The 17,376-nt window shown below is 41.4% G+C and overlaps 1 protein-coding gene and 1 pseudogene across 6 annotated transcripts in view; one reads left to right on the top strand and one right to left on the bottom strand.

Moving 5' to 3' along the window:
• Window positions 1–17,376, bottom strand: part of TLK2 (tousled like kinase 2) — a 135,731-nt gene that overhangs the window by 82,207 nt on the left and 36,148 nt on the right. For 3 of the 6 annotated variants that reach the window (XM_054458915.2, XM_054458916.2, XM_063657086.1), the window contains exons 3-5: window positions 10,332–10,403; window positions 8,901–8,967; window positions 8,002–8,045 (exon numbers count right to left, since the gene is read on the bottom strand). In XM_054458915.2, the coding sequence (XP_054314890.2) occupies window positions 8,002–8,045; window positions 8,901–8,967; window positions 10,332–10,403 (183 nt within the window). Of the gene's footprint in view, window positions 1–6,837; window positions 6,934–8,001; window positions 8,046–8,900; window positions 8,968–10,331; window positions 10,404–17,376 lie in introns of all 6 variants that reach the window. The other 3 variants (XM_054458909.2, XM_054458910.2, XM_063657087.1) reach the window with 2 other exon arrangements.
• LOC129017925 (small ribosomal subunit protein eS10-like) lies at window positions 13,969–14,461 on the top strand (annotated as a pseudogene).

Raw genomic sequence — 17,376 nt, 5'->3', positions numbered from 1 at the left:
AGATAATATTCAAAGAGACAATGGCTAATTATTCAGAACTGATTAAAGACACCAACCCACAAATTCCAGAAGTCCAAGAAATCACAAGCAAGAGAAATGAAATGACACATCATCATAAAACTACAGAACACCATAGCTAAAGACTTTTAAAGCAGCCAGGGGAAAAAAAGCAGATACCTTCAAAGAAACAACAGGCAAATGACATCTGATTTCTTAATAGTAACAATGGAGGGTTAGAACATGGTAATGAATTACTGCTCAATTGTGTTAAAAGAAAAAAAAAAGAAAGTGAACCTAAAAATATACACAGCCGAAAATATCTTTCAGGAATAAGAGCAAAATAAAGTTATTTCAGTAAACAAAAACCTAGAGAGTTAATCCCTAGCAGATATATTCTAGAAGAATACTAAAGGAATACTTAGGCAGAAGGAAAGTGACCCCAGGTGGAAGGTGTAGGATGCAAAAAGGAAAGAAGTACAAAGAGGTAAATATACAGATAAACCTAAACGAGTACTGATAGCACTGAACAATAATATTTTATAGACCAAAAAAAGGCAAAATAAAAACATACACCACTACCACCAAATCAGTAGCAGAGTAAACAGTGTTCTGGGGACATGATTTTATTTGGTAGAGGATGAAGATACAACTGACTTCAAATTTTGGTATGTGGTAATTTATTTTTAGTTTTTCTTTTCTGGCGGTTTTGAGACAGGGTCTCACTCTATGCTACAGGATGGAGCGCAGTGGTGTGATCATGGCTCGCTCCAGCCTCGACCTCCTAGGCTCAAGGAATCCTCTCGCCTCAGCCACCTGAGTAGCTGGGACTACAAGGTGCATGCCACCATGCCTGGCTAATTTTTAAATGTTGTTTTTTGTTTGTTTGTTTGTTTCTGAGACGGAGTCTCACACTGTCACCCAGGCTAGAGTGCAGTGGTGCGATCTCGGTTCACTGCAACCTCTGCCTCCCGGGTTCAAGAGATTCTCCTGCCTCAGCCTCCTGAGTGGCAGGGATTACAGGCACCTGCCACCAAGCCCAGCTAAGTTTTTGTATTTTTAGTAGAGACAGGGTTTCACCACGTTGGCCAGGCTGGTCTCGAACTCCTGACCTCATGATTTACCTGCCTCGTACAGACAGGGATCTCACTATATTGCTTAGGCTGGTCTCGAACTCCTGAGCTCGAGTAATCCTCCTACATGGGTCCCCAGGTCTCCCAAAGAGCTAGGATTACAGGCGTGAGCCACCACGCCCGGCCATATGTGGTACTTTCTAAGAGAAACACCAAAGACAGCCTAGCTACTAGCAGAGGAGGAAAATAGAAAATGACTTAAAAAAAAAATTCAATCTAAACGAAAGCAAGAAATTAAAGAAAAAGGAACACAGAACAGGCAGGATAAATAAAAAACACATTAAACGATGATATATCTAAACTGAATGTAGTGGTAATTATATTGAATGTAAATAGGATAATAAAAAATTGTAGACTTAAGAGAAAAAAATCTAATTATATGGTATTTGCCAAAGATAGAAAACATAATAATGCAAAGTTGACAGTATTAAGAATGGAAATAGTTATACCTCACAATGGTTTGCATATATTAAATATCAGATAAACCACTTTTAAAGCAAGGGGCTTCAGCCAGGCTCGGGAGCTCACATCTGTAATCCTAATACTTTGGGAGGCCAAGGCAGGCAGATCACTTGAGGCCAGGAGTTCCAGACCAGCCTGGCCAACATGGAGAAAACCCAACTAAAAATACAAAAAGATTATCTAGGCATGGTGATGCATGCCTGTAATCCCAGGTATTTGGGAGGCTGAGGCACAAGAATCACTTGAACCAGGAGGCGGAGGTTGTAGTGAGCCGAGATCGTGCACTGAACTCCAGCCTGGGCAACAGAGTGAGAACCTGTCTCAAAAATTAAAATTAAAATTAAAAAATTAAGAAAGAGCTTTAAAGAGACGAAGAGAGTCATAATACATAAAACAAAATTTAATATAAATATAAGAAGAAACAGACAACTTCCACAATCACAACATGAGATATGAATATACACACCGCTCTTAATAATCGATAGAACAGCCAAAAATAAAAATACCTAAGATTTAAACACTGAGTTTAGCTACTGGCAAAACTAAACTATTTTGTTTATGGATTCATACATGGATAGCTTAAACTACATGAAAACGAAAATGATTACCACAAAAACTAGCCAAGTGATCACTTCTAGGGTAGTGGGAGTTGTGATCAGGGAACAGCATGTAGGTTTCCAGCTGCTGGAAATAGTTTACCTCCCTATGTAACAATTATACAGAGTTAACTTTATAGTGATTTTCTGGGAGCTTTTTTGTGAAGGACCAGATAGAAATATTTTAGGTTTTGCAGGCCACATCAGTCTCTGTCATATATTGTTCGTTTCTAAAACCTTTTAAAAATCTAAAAATCATTCCAAGCTTGCCAGGCGTGGTGGCTCACGCCTGTAATTCCAGCACTTTGGGAGGCTGAGGCGGGTGGATTACTTGAAGTCAGGAGTTAGAGGCCAGCCTGGCCAACATGGCGAAACCTTGTCTCTACTAAAAACACAAAAATTAGCCAGGCGTGGTGGTGCACACCTGTAATCCCAGCTACTCAGGAGGCTGAGGCAGGAGAATCGCTTGAACCCGGGAGGCTGAGGTTGCAGTGAGCCAAGATTGCGCCACTGCACTCCAGCCTGGGGGATAGAGTGAGACTTTGTCTCCAAAAATAAAATAAATTAAAATGAAATAAATTTAAAAAAATAAAAATCATTCCTAGCTTGCCAGCTGTGACCTGTCTTTTGCCAACTCCTGCATGAAAACTTTCATGTTTTACATACTTTATGTTTTATATTTAACACAAGTTCAAAATAATCTTTTATAGGAAAAAAGGTGAAAATAATTTTTTATCCATCTATTCTTCCCTATCAGCACAATTTTGAACACCTATTGTGTCCCAAGCACTGTTTTGGATGCTGGAAACTGAAAATGAAATAAGACATTATTGCTTACATGTCAAGTGGGGGATATTGGTTTAAAAATTACACCTTTATGTAACAAGAGACAGCAGTAAACAAAGCAAAGCAAAATCCCCATTCTTATGAGATTAACATTCTAGGCTGGGCGCGGTGACTCATGCCTGTAATCCCAACACTTTGGGAGGCCGAGAAGGGCGGATCACGAGGTCAACAGATCGATACCATCCTGGCCAACATGGTGAAACCCCGTCTCTACTAAAAATACAAAAACTAGCTGGGCGTGGTGGCATGTGTCTGTAGTCCCAGCTACTCGGGAGGCTGAGGCAGGAGAATCGCTTGAAACTGGAAGGCAGAGGTTGCGGTGAACCAAGATCGCACCACTGCACTCCAGCCTGGGCAACAAAGGCGAAACTCTGTCTCAAAAAAAAAAAAAAAAAATCTAGTCGGAAGATGGGCAATTAACTAATTATATAGTTCAAAATTAAAATATATAAATTATTAAATGAAAATTAAACTTACACCAGTGAAAATAAACGACCTACAAAATACACAATGAAATGGATAAACCTCACAAAAGTAACGTGCAACAAAAGGAGCTAGACGTAAGAGTATACACTGAATGTCTTTTACACAAGATACAAAAAAAAATTCATCTATGTTGTTAGAGGTCAGGCTAGTGGCTATCCACAGCGGCAGGGAGGGGGTTAGTAACTGAAAGGGAACTCAGGGGGACTTCTGCAGCACTGGTAATATTTCTTGTGCTTGTAGAGTTTGTGAAAATTCATGTGAACTGTAGACTTACAATGTGTACTCTTCTGTACGTATAAATATGAATCAACAAAAAAATTTAAATATATATTAAAATGTATGTACATGGGTGTGTCAGGTGCCAATAACTTAGAATTAAAATAAAGTACAGTTAGGAACAAACTGACAAGGTATGAGGGACTGTTATTTTAGAGAAGTTGGCTAAGGGAGACCGCTTGGCTAAGGTCATTTTTGAGCAACAACCTGATGAAGAGATTGCTGATATCTGAGAAAAGAATGTTCCTGGAAGAGGGAATAACAAGCACAAAGACCCTATGGCAAAAGCGTTTTTCACAGAGCTCAAGGAGGCCAGTGTGGCTGCAGTGGCATGAAGGAGAGGGAGAGTGGCTGCAGATGTCAGAATCAGGTGGACGATGGGGAGCACAGATCACGCAGGAGCTTTTAGGTCACATAAAGACTTCAGTCTAGAAGTGTTGAGCAGAGGAGTGCCGGGATGTATCTGAACATTTTAACAATGACTCGGGCTATTACATTAAGACTAGGTGAAACAACGGCAAAAACAAGGAGACTACTTTGAAAGCTAATGCAGTAAACTGGAAAAATAGAATAGTGGTCATATTCTAACACATTTTAAAGGAAAAACAGGATTTTCTGACGGATTACATTTCGGGCATGAGGCTGTGACCTGAAAAACCAGATGGTGTAACCTCTCATTTACCAGGACAACGCAGATTACAGGAAGAGCAGTTCAATGTTATTGTTATGGTAGGGAAGGGAAAGCAAGAGTTCCTTTTTGGACATACTCAAGCAGTACAAGTGGAAATGTCAAGTAGACAGCTGGATACATAATTATTGGGGAAACCAGACCTATGTGAAGGGCTAGCAAGTTCATTCATCTCAACGGCAGATGGATGTGGGTACTGATGCAAGGAGCTTGGCAAATCTGCAGTAGGAGCATGTGGAAATGCTCTTCTGATTGTTTCTATTTTCTCAGTAACATAAAAAAGGAAGGCCATCAGTTAGCAGAAGAATTGCTGGAGGTTTGCAGGAGATGACAAAAATAGGACATATTCATGGAGGAAAGGGAACTAAGTAGAAATACAGTAGGACCGGCAGGCAGTGAGAGGTACACATGAGGCCAGTGCTCATGACCAGATCAGTCAGTCACCTTGGTGTTTGTGTTTTCCTCCAACCATGCTGAGTTGCCTAGAGGCAGGCAAGGAAAAGGTGGAGGATTAAGCTTTGGTTCCTATTTTAACACCTCATCTATACTCAGATTTGCATGATGATGAGGCTCAGCCACATTCATATAGCTGGCAAAAATGTCTACAGATCATTGAGTTCATCTCTTTGGTCTTCAGGTAAGATTCAACCTAAACTGACACATGAGAGATGGGTGGTCACACCATTAAAAACCAAATGAAAAAGGCATTTCAGGAAGAAAAGAGTGATAGACAACACCGAGAAATTCTACAAAACGTATCTGTCCCAAATAGATAATCTGCAATCTCATTTAATATCTTTTAGACTTTAATTGGTTTGAAACTTAAGAAAAACAGAGACACAGGCCTCTTCAACAGTTAACTAACAAACCTCAACCTGCCCAAATTGGATCTATCATCAAACATTTCTAACATTTTAAACTATGGCCAAGGATGGTCTGACACAATGGCTAATGCCTGTAATCTCAACACTTTGGGAGGTGGAGGCAGGCAGACCACATGATCTCAGGAGTTTGAGACCAGCCTGGGCAATATGGTGAAACCACGCCTCTACAAAAAAATACAAAAATTAGCCGGGCGTAGTGGTACATGCCTGTAGTACGAGCTACTCAGGAAGCTGATTTGGGAGAATCACTTGAGCCTAGGAGGCAGAGGTTGCAGTGAGCCATGATCGTACCACTGCACTCTAGCCTGAGTGACAGAGCGAGACTGTCTCAAAAAAAAAAAAATTTTATATATATATATATATGGCAAGGATGACACAGTAATAGCCAAAACTTCTTAGTTGTTTTCATAAATTTAACTTGTTTTCATAAGTGCTTTAATAATTACAATAATCCTAATGAAGGTTTTTATGAGACAGTAGAGGGGGAGAAAGTACATTTTAAAATACTTTAACAATACAGAAGCCTAAATCGCTTAGGAAATGAGTACTATTACACAACTCTACCAAGGCAAAGAAAAACAACTTTCCTAAAAATCAGTGATCTAAAATAAAAACTTCTGTCCCAGAGACCCTGTCTCCCAAGATCCCAGAGGGAATACCTAAGGCATTAAGGGATAGAGCACACTCTTGAGTAAGAGGTCTTACACAGTATCAACAAATAATGAGAAGACACTGGAGCAAATAAACATAATCCTACGTTAGCTTATTCAGGAATTCTCAACCTCGGCACCACTGATATTTTGGACCAGGTAATTCTTTTTTGCAGGGAGGCTGTCCTAATATTACAGAATGTTTACCAGCATCCCTGACTTCTACCCAGTAGATGCCTATAGTGTCATCCCCATACCTCCAAGCAGTAACAACCAATAATGACTCCAGTTACTGATAAATGTCCCTGAGGGGCAAAACTGTCACCAACTGAGAACCATTAACTTAGGTATAATGTTTTTAAGACCTTCAGATCTCTCTTACAGGCTGGAAACATACCTATCACAAATCTGTATAGCATTAGTTTTTCTAGTACATTACTGAGTAAGCTCTGGAGATAACTCAATTATGCCAGAAGTTGGTCAAATTTTAAAATACAAATAAACCCTAAAGGAACATACAAATTTGGCAAGGGAAAAAACCTAATGTTTCAATTGGAATCAATTCTTTGATAGACTACTGAACTGTAGGATTAGAGGTAATTTATTATATAGAGATAATAGGATTGGCTCTTCTGAAAAAAGCTAATTTACTGATAACAGATTTGAATCAAAGTAAGGGATTCATAGGTAAAACTATGAACTTTTCTCCCTAATGCTTCATTCCCTGTGGGTAATTAATGAAAGAGAAACTTTGCTTGAGTGTTTCTGGGCATCTTGTCTCCTACAACAGGTGTCAAATTTCTCCAGGTGAATGCTTACCGGTAAGGGATTGGATAAGGAATGTTGCGGTGAGGATCGTGCAACTGGTGGAACACTTCTGCCAGGGCTGGTTCCTGGCCCGCTTCCCCCAGCAAACTGGCCAACAGGGAAAAACGGATATGAATAATTCAAAACAGTACTATGCTTCAGATAAGGAGAGTAAAAGATTAATACACAAACAGATCTTAATTATATGGCCCCTTTAAGTTAATACATCTTACTCTAGAGAGAAAATGCCACACAAGTCAAATTCTGCTAATTTTTAATGAGATTTTTAAGAAGGAGCTCCAGCAGAAATATACCAAGATATAAAGAAAACATGGCTAGAAAGCTGAAGATATACATGATTTTGAAAGGACATGAGAGAAGAATGTTTTCCCTTCTTGTCTCAAAATACACAAAGCAGAAATGCAGTGGTGCAGTGAATGTTAGTGTTTTTAGTAACCACTAACGATGGGTCAGGGAACTCACTACACGTTCCACTGGACTAAAGGGAGGAGGACAAAAGAAGAGTCCAAGTCATTCCACCTCAATCTTTGTAAGACACAAAACCTCGTCTGGCCAAGAGAAAAATCACCTCATTTGTGAATTCTTATATCATCACAGACAAGACACATAATAAATTTAAATTTAGGAAGGCAGCAGCAATTTTCTCTTATTGAGAGATGGGGCAGCATTAACTGATGAAGATGGGGAGAAAGGGAAGAAGAGTACAGTAAAGGCAAAACATTACTTTCTTTCTTTCTTTTTTTTTTTTTTTTTTGGAGACAGGGTCTCACTGTCACCCAGGCTGGAGTGCAGTAGATCATGGCTCACTGCAGCCTCGACTTCTCAGGCTCAAGTGATCCTCCCACCTCAGCCTCCCAAGTAGCCAGGACTGTAAGTGTGTGCCACCACACCTGGCTAATTTTTTCTGTTTTTTGTAGAGACGGGGTTTCCCCATGTTGCCCAGGTTGGTCTCGAAATCCTGGGTTCAAGCGATCCTCCCATCTCGGCCTCCCAAAGTGCTGGGATTACAAGCATAAGCCACCTCGCCTGGCCAAAATATTACTTTCTAAAGCCTCAAATGAACACAAAGATTTAGGTTTTTTTTTAAAAAATCACTATAGAGTTTTTTTGTTTTGTTTTGTTTTTTTGTTTGTTTTTTCAAAAAATGTAACTTACCTCAAAGTAATCACTAATTTTATGTCCCCTAGGAGTGCCTTTCCCTGAAAATGAAACCAAAGTAAATACAGTTTTTCCAATACACATATAAACCATCATTCACTAAAATGTACTATACATTCAGTAACTACATACATTGCTATAAACCCAAGTGTCAGCTTTACTTGTAACAAATGAGCCAAAATACCTTAGCCTAAGAGCAGACTATTTCCTCCATAAAATAAAGGACTGAACAAGCGGTGAAAGGAAGAATTTTTCACAGCTTTAAGATTCTGTAATTTTTCTTGTCACTTTAGGAGAATTTTGCTCCCAAAGACAAAATGAATTATCTGTAGATTTTAAAAGATAAGAAGGATGCAACAAGACTGGGCTTTCTATTCCTTAGAATGGGAGAAAAAAAAGCCAAGCCATTTTTTCTTTCTTTGATTATATAAAGATATTTGGCATTATAACCACCATGTTTACAGATTTATCCCAGTGGGTTCCAATATTCAACTAAACAACTGCCATGGAAGAGCAGTAGGCAGAAAGGACAGTAATGTAAATGAAGCACTTTCAGCTGGCTGTCATTAACAAATCACTGATCTAACAAAAGACAGAGTTAAAACTCTGACATAACCTCTTTTTTGTACAATATATGCTTGGTGTAAAGAAAAACCTGTGGTTAAGATTGTTAGCTTACAACAGGGAAAACAAAGAGTCCCCGAAGAACTAACACTGTTTTGTCAGGTGTATATCAAATGGCAAGTCTGTAATAAACAGTCTGATATTCCCTTAAGATACACAAACGTCCTTTATCAGGAATCCCTGTGTACAAACTAATTATTTAGTATGAGTTAGAAAATTCTATCTAAGTACATTAGAATTGAGTACTTTTGTTGATAAGAAATTATTACTACCTTGGCTAGTTTCATATGGTTCAGCTTTTCTTTTCCGATTTCGCTGGTCATTCTTTTTCTCAGGAGTCTGTTAAATACCATATAAGTCACAATTAGCATTTTGGTAAATTTTTCACGTTAGGAAAAACAGCGAGTATACACAAAATATTGAATATATAAACAGATATAACTGGCCCAGACAAGTCCTGAATCACTGTCTTCCTCTTAAAACTGAGTATAACAAAGACTATTAGGGTCTAGAACCAAACCACCCACACAATTTTTGGCAAACTGTTTAAAATATCAGAGCTTGAGTTTATTCATCTGTAAATCAGAGGTGCTACAAAACTTTCATAAGATATTTAATAAAGCGCAAATGTAGGACAAATGTCTACCATATATTAAGTTCTCAGAAAACTGCTGTTACACTACTTCTACTTTAAATCCAATCTTTCTTCCAGAAAGGAGAGATCTGCAAAGTACAAAGTAGGTAGCTACAGACTTACACTTAGACCCATCTATAGGCAGCTAGGTTATATGCCAAATTAAAAAAAAAAAAATCTCATGCATGAGGGCTGTGAATAGTTAAGCAAATGAACAAAAAATCTTCGCCAGGCACTGCGGCTCATGTCTGTAATCCCAGCACTTTGGAGGCTGAGGTGGGAGGATGGCTTGAGTTCCAGACCAGCCTGGGCAACACAGCGAGGCCCGGCCTCTAAAAATATTTTTAAAAATTAGCCAGGCATGGTGGCACCTAGCTACTCAGGAGGCTGAGACAGGAGGACTGCTTGAGTTCAGGAGTGTCAGGTTACAACGAGCTATGATTGCACCACTGCACTCAGGCCTGCATGACAGAGCGAGGAGGCCATGTCTCGAAAAAAGTTGTAAAAATAAAATCAGTAAATCAATTTTATCTTCCATCTAAACAGGAACAATATTGCAAATTTCTATCCTTTACTGATGGCAACTATGCAAAAATTTTAAAACATGTAAGATCCATACATAATTATAATAAAAACCCGTGAGGGCCACATCATAACTGTACATATGCAAAGAGCACACAACTCAAAGGGGAGCAATTTACACAGAGTCTAACAGCACCCAGGGAGTTAATTAAGCAGTGCTATCTTTTCTGTGAGATGGGGGTCTCACTCTGTCACCCAGGATGGAGTGCAGTGGTGCCATCACAGCTCACTGCAGCCTCATTCTCCCGGGTGCAAACGATCCTCCCACCTCCAAGTAGCTGGGGCCACAGGTGTGCACCACCACGCCCTGCTAAGTTTTTCTGTAGAAACGAGTTCTCACTATGTTGCCCAGGCTGGTCTCCAACTCCCAGCCTCAAGCAATCTGCCCGCCTCAGCCTCCCAAAGTGCTGGGATTATAGCCTTGAGCCACCAAACCTGGCTCAAAAGTACAAGTATGAAAAGTCCTGCCATGAACATAGCTTCTTACCTCTACTTCTTTATCACTCAAGGATCCGACGCTGCACAAGCTCTGGTTGGAAGACTCACTATTAAGTGGTCCCTGAAAGAAAAAAAAAGCCATAAATAAATTTTAATTTAAAAGGATAGCAAAACTGAAGAAGCAGCCTGATGATTTTTTTTTTTTTTTTTAGACAGAGTTTCACTGTTGTCATCCCGGCTGGAATGCAATGGCATGATCTCGGCTCACTGCAACCTCTGCCCCCTGGGTTCAAGTGATTCTCCCACCTCAGCCTCCCGAGTAGCTGGGATTACAGGTGCCCACCACCACGCCCGGCTGATTTTTGTATTTTTAGTAGAGATGGGGTTTCACCATGTTGGCCAGGCTGGTCTCGATCTCCTGACCTCAGGTGATCCGCCTGTCTCGACCTCCCAAAGTGCTGGGATTACAGTTGTGAGCCACCGCGCCCATCCCTGAGGGCTCTCTTTATTCCTGGGAAGAATGCGACTTTAGCGTTTCTCATCCTGCCCTGACTTCTGTTGCTGAGGCTGTCTCAGGCAAGTACTCTCAGAGGCAGGGGCTCCCTTCTTCTGCTCAATCCCTGCTTGTGGAAAAGGGGCTCTTTCACAGGCATGACACACTGAGAATACTGGGAATCCAATGACCCTTTCTCCCAGCTCATCGGACAGTGGTTCCACAACAGGAGAAACAAGCCAAGAGGACCCCAGGCTGCTGACCTGACCCATACCCTCCTAGAGCTGGGGTAGCATTCACAGAAAAGCTTGCCATTTTCCCCACCTAGTCTAGCACTAGAACCCTGGCTCAGATACTTTGCCTAAGGGAAGAAGCAGGAACACAGAGTATCTCAAAGGACCTAACTTCACTTGCAAGAGTGTGACAAGTTTCAGTCTAAGGGTGTTCCCAAAAACAATAGGGGTTGTGGTACTAGGCAAGTGGAAAGAGGCTCCTGGATGTAATGAAGATACAGCCTAGACTGTAGACTGGCTAGTTTGTAGGAGAGACTCAGGGCATAAAACAGCCACAAGGAGCCTTCCTTTTATAACTAATGACTAGTTCAGCAAGGTTGTAGAACACAAGATTGATAGACAAAAATCCATTTTTTTATACTTGCAATGAACAATCTGAAAATGAAGAAAATAATTCCATACACAGTAGCATGAAGAGGAAGAAATAATTTTATATTATAAACAATAATAATTTATTATTGTTTCACCATGTTGGCCAGGCTGGTCTCGAACTCCTGACCTCAGGTGATCCACCCACCTCCGCCTCCCAAAGTGCTGGGATTAAAGATGTGAGCCACCACACCCGGCCCCAGCTGACTTCTTTGTAGAAACTGGTAGGCAAATTCTAACATGCATATGGAATTGCTAGGAACCAATCCTGAAAAAGTCAGAAGGCTCATACTTCATCACCTAAAAACAAAGCCACAGTAATCAAGACAGTATAGTACTACCATAAGGTTAGATCAATGGAATAGAATTGAGAGTCCAGGAATAAATCCATAATTGTGGTCAAATGATTTTTGACAAGGGTGCCAACACAATTCAACGAGGGAAAGAATAGTCTTTTCAGCAAATGGTGCCAGCAGTAGATAGCCACAGGCAAAACAATGAAGTTGGACCCTTCCTTCACATCAACATAAAAATTAACTCAAAACAGGCTGGGAGCAGTGGCTCACTCCTATAATCCCAGCACTCTGGGAGGCCAAGGTAGGTGGATCCCTTGAGCTCAGGAGTTAGAGACCAGCCTGGCCAACATGGTGAAACCCCATCTCTACCAAAAATACAAAAAATTAGCGAGGCATGGTGGTGTGCACCTGTGGTCCCAGCTACTTGGAGGCTGAGGTGGGCAGATCGCCTGAGCCCGAGAAGCAGAGGTTGCAGTCAGCCAAGATAGCGCCACTGCACATTGCACTCCAGCCTGGGTGACAGAGCCAAGACCTTGTCTCAAAACAAAACAGTTATGAGTAAAATAAAAACATGTTTATTACTTAATTTTAAAAGCAATTTTTCCTATTTTTATGTTACTGCTGATATACAGAAATTATTAATTTTCATGGTTTTTATTTAGCCAGTCATTTTACTGAATTGTTCTTCTTAATCATTTTCAGTCTTTTCCTTTCTTTCTTTTTTTTTTTTTTTTTTTTTTTTGGAGATAGAGTCTCGCTCTGTAGCCCAGACGTGATATCAGCTCACTGCAACCCCTGCCTCCCAGATTCAAGCAATTCTCCCGCCTCAGCCTCCCATGTAGCTGGGATTACAAGCACACACCACCACGCCTGGCTAATTTTTTTGTATTTTTAGTAGAGAAGGGGTTTCACCATGTTGGCCATGCTGGTCTGGAACTCCTGCCTTCAAGTGATCCGCCCACCTCAGCCTCCCAAAGTGCTGGGATTATAGCCATGAGCCACTGCGCCCGGCCCAGTTTGTTCCTTTCCATTTAGTTGTCTAGGTATAAAATCACAGCATTTGTAAATAACAAGGTTTTATATGGTATTTTCATGGTAATATCTCTAAAGCTTTACCATTAAAAACTATATTAACCCATTTATGCCCAAGGTTGCAAATTTTTTCTGTGAAAAATCAGACCTTGGTGATGACCTTGAGCAGCAGGATATCAATAACTCCCACAAGCTTAGCAACCCAATAATGAAACACTAAGCATAAATGGGCTAAGACCCCAAACGGACAAAACAATCTTGAAAAACAACTAAGTTGGAGGTCCCACACTTCCTGATTTCAAAACTTACTACATGCCAGGCGCAATGGCTCACGCCTGTAATCCCAGCACTTTGGAAGGTCGAGACAGGCGGATCACCTGAGGTCAGGAGTTCAAGACCAGCCTGGCCAACATGGTGAAACCCCATCTATACTAAAATTACAAAACATAGTTGGGCGAGGTGGTCCACACCAATAGTCCCAGCTAGTCGGGAGACTGAGGCAGGACAATTGCTTGAACCTGGGAGGTGAAGGTTGCAGTGAGCCGAGATTGCACCACTGCATTCCGGCCTGGGCAACAAAGTGAGACTCCGTCTCGAAAAATAATAATAATAATTAATTTTTAAAAATTACAAAGCTATAGTAATCAGAACATCGTGGTATTGGCATTAAAGACAGACATATATCAATGGAAAAGAATGGACAGCCAGAAGGAAATCCTCACATACATGGTCAAATGATTTTTGATAAGGTGCCAAGGCTATTCAATGGTGAAAGTCAATTTTTTCAAAACCTGGTGCTGGAGGCTGGCGCAGTGGCTCACGCCTGTAATCCCAGCAATTTGGGAGGATGCGGGCGGATCACTTGAGGTCAGGAGTTCGAGCCCAGTCTGGCCAATATGGTGAACCCAACCTCTACTAAAAACACAAAAATTAGCTGGGCATGGTGACACACGCCTGTAATCCCAGCTACTCGGGTGGCTGAGGCACGAGAATCACTTGAACCTGCAAGGTGGAGGTTGCAGTGAGCTGAGATTACTGCCAGTGCACTCCAGCCTGGACGACAGAGTGAGACTGTCTCAAAAAATGGTGCTGGAGAAACTGGATATGTAATGCAAATGAAATGAAAGTTCGACCATTACCACATGCAAAAATTAACTCAAAACACATCAAAGACCTAAACATAAGAACTAAAACTAGCTTTCCAGCCCCGGCCCCGGACCCTGCAGCCACAGAGATGTTGATGCCTAAGAAGAACCGGATTGCCATTTATGAACTCCTTTTTAAGGAGGGTGTCATGGTGGCCAAGAAGGATGGCCACATGCCTAAGCACCCGGAGCTGGCAGACAAGAATGTGCCCAACCTTCATGTCATGAAGGCCATGCAGTCTCTCAAGTCCCGAGGCTACGTGAAGGAACACTTTGCCTGGAGACATTTCTACTGGTACCTTACCAATGAGGGTATCCAGTATCTCCATGATTACCTTCATGTGCCCCCGGAGATTGTGCCTGCCACCCTACGCCGTAGCCGTCCAGAGACTGGCAGTCCTCAGCCTAAAGGTCTGTAGGTAAGGAGTGCTGTGCTACCTGGTGCCGACAAGAAAGCCGAGGCTGGGGCTGGGTCAGCAACCGAATTCTAGTTTAGAGGCGGATTTGGTCGTGGACGTGGTCAGCCACCTCAGTAAAACTGGAGAGGATTCTTCTGCATTGAATAAACTTACAGCCAAAAAAAAAAAAAAAAAAAAAGAACTAAAACTATAATCAACTCTTAGAAGAAAACAGGGAGAGCCGGGCGCGGTGACTCACGCCTGTAATCCCAGCACTTTGGGAGGCCGAGGTGAGCGGATCACCTGAGTTCAGGAGTTTGAGACCAGCCTGGCCAACATGATGAAACCCCATTTCTACTAAAACTATAAAAATTAGCTGGGCGTGGTGGTGGGCGCCTGTAATTCCAGCTACTCAGGAGGCTGAGGCAGAAGAATCACTTGAACCTGGGAGGAGGAGTTTGCAGTGAGCTGGAATCGTGCCACTGCACTCCAGCCTGGGCTACAGAGACTCCATCTCAAAAAAGAGAAAAAAAAAAAAAAAGAAGAAGAAGAAGAAAACAGGGAGAAAGTGTTACAGCGTTGAATTTAACAATGATTTCTCGAATGTGACACCAAAAGCAGAGATAAAAACAGTAAAAATACATAAAATAGACATCAAAATTTAAAATCTGTGCATTAAACGACACAATCAACAGAATAAAAAGGAAACCCATGGAATGGGAGAAAATACTTGCAATTTATATATATGGTAAGGCATTAATAACCCAAATATATGAATAACTGCTACAACTCAACAACAACAAACAACCCAATGAAAACATGGGCAAAGGACTTGAACAGATATTTCTCCAAAGATATAAAAATGGCCAACGACCACATGAAAAGGTGCTCAAAATCACTAATTTTAGGAAACTGCAACTCACAAAAAGACACCGCCTCACATCCATTGAGGTGACCACTACCAAGAAAACAAAAAACCAACCAACCCTACAAAATAACAAGTATTGGTGAGGATCTGGAGTAACTGGAATACTTGTACACTGTTGATGGGAATGTAAAATGGTGTAGCCACTATGGAAAACTATGGCAGTTCCTCAAAAACAGAATTATCATGATACAACAATTCCATTTCTGGGAATATACCCAAAAGAGTTGAGAGCAGGGCGTCAAAGAGATAGCTGTGCAACCATGTTCATGGCAGTATTATTCACAATAGCCAAAAGGTGGAAGCAACTCAAATATCCACCAACAAATGAATGGATAAACAAAATGTGGTGTATACATGAAATTCTACATTCTACAACATGGATAAACCCTGAGAGCATTATGCTAAGTGAATAAGCCAGTCACAAGAAGACAAATACTTTGTGATTCCACTTAGATGAGGCACCTATAATAGTCAAATTCATAGAGTCAGAAAGTAGAATGGTAGCTGCCAGGGGTTGGGGAGGAAAGTGGATATGAGGAGTTGTTGAATGGGCATTTCAGTTTTCATTTTCCTAGGTAAAAAAAGTTCTGGAGATTGGATGCAAACAATATGAATGTATTTACTACTGAACTGTACACTTAAAAATGGTTAAGATGGTGGGCCAGGCACGGTGGCTCAGGGCTGGGCGCGGTGGCTCACACCTGTAATCCCAGCACTTTGGGAGGCTGAGGCAGGTGGATCACGTGAGGCCGGGAGTTTGAGAGAAGCCTGACCAACATGGCGAAACCCCATCTCTACTAAAAATACAAAAATTAGCCGGGTGTGGTGGCAGGCGCTTGTAATCCCAGCTTCTCAGGAGGCTGAGGCAGGAGAATGGTTTGAACCCAGGAGGCAGAGGTTGCATTGAGCCAAGATTGCGCCACTGCACTCCAGCCTGGGCAACAAGAGCAAAACTCCATCTCAAAAAAAAAAAAAAAAAAAGGTTAAGATGGTAAATTTTATGTTATGTGTATTTTACCACAATTAAAAAGTTTTTGAAACTGTATTGTTTTTAAAATTACAAAGGAGGAATGACTATTGAGTTTATCCAATTTTTTTTTTTTTTTTTTAAATTATTATTGACTGGGCATGGTGGCTCATACTTGCAAGCCCAGAACTGCGGGCGGCTGAGGTGGTGGATCATTTGAGGTCAGGAGTTCCAGACCAGCCTGGCCAACATGGTGATACCCCCATATCTACTAAAAATACAAAAATTAGCCAGGCGTGGTAGCATACACCTGTAGTCCCAGCTACTTGGGAGGCTGAGAGGTGGAGGTTGCAATGAGCTGAGATCGCACCACTGCACACCAGCCTGGGCAACAGAGCGAGACTCCATCTCAAAAAAAAAAATTATTATTTATTTGCCGTGTTGTAAAGTAATAACAATAATAACTAACACTTACGTAGCACTTTTTTTAAACGCAATCCTCAAAAGCTCACATAATGTAGCACTTTACAGGCAAGACATTCTATATTAGCACATTTAATCATCACAGCTTATAAAAACAGACCCTTGGCCGGGCGCGGTAGGCTTACGCCTGTAATCCCAACACTTTGGGTGACTGAGGCGGGTGGATCACAAGGCCAGGAGTTCAAGACCAGCCTGGCCGAGATGGTGAAACTCTGTCTCTACTAAAAATACAAAAAATTAGCTGGACGTGGTGGCGGGTGCCTGTAATCCCAGCTACTCAGGAAGCTGAGGCAGAGAACTTCTTGAACCCGGGAGGCAGAGGTTGCAGTGAGCCAAGATCACACCACTGTACTCTAGCCTGGGTGACAGAGCGAGACTCCGTCCCAAAAACAAAACAAAACAAAAAAACAGACCCACATAAATATATCCAACTGATTTTTTACAAAAGTATAAAAGCAATTTAATAGGGTTCACCCCTGTGATCCCAACACTTTCAGAGCATGAGGTGGGAGGATCGCTTGAGGATCACTTGAGCCCAGGAGTTTGAGACCAGCCTGGGCAACAAAGCGAGATCCCATCTGTACAAAAAAATGAAAAAGTTAGCCAGCCATAGTGGCACTGTCTGTAGTCCTAGCTCCTAGCTAATTAGAAGGCTCGGGGGGAGCTCAGGAGTGCGAGTGCAAGGTTACA

Source organism: Pongo pygmaeus, chromosome 19, assembly GCF_028885625.2.
Source record: "Pongo pygmaeus isolate AG05252 chromosome 19, NHGRI_mPonPyg2-v2.0_pri, whole genome shotgun sequence".
In the NCBI taxonomy this organism is placed as follows: Eukaryota; Metazoa; Chordata; class Mammalia; order Primates; family Hominidae; genus Pongo; species Pongo pygmaeus.
Note: the sequence above shows the minus strand (reverse complement) of the source record. Positions and strands in the feature narration are given on the sequence as shown.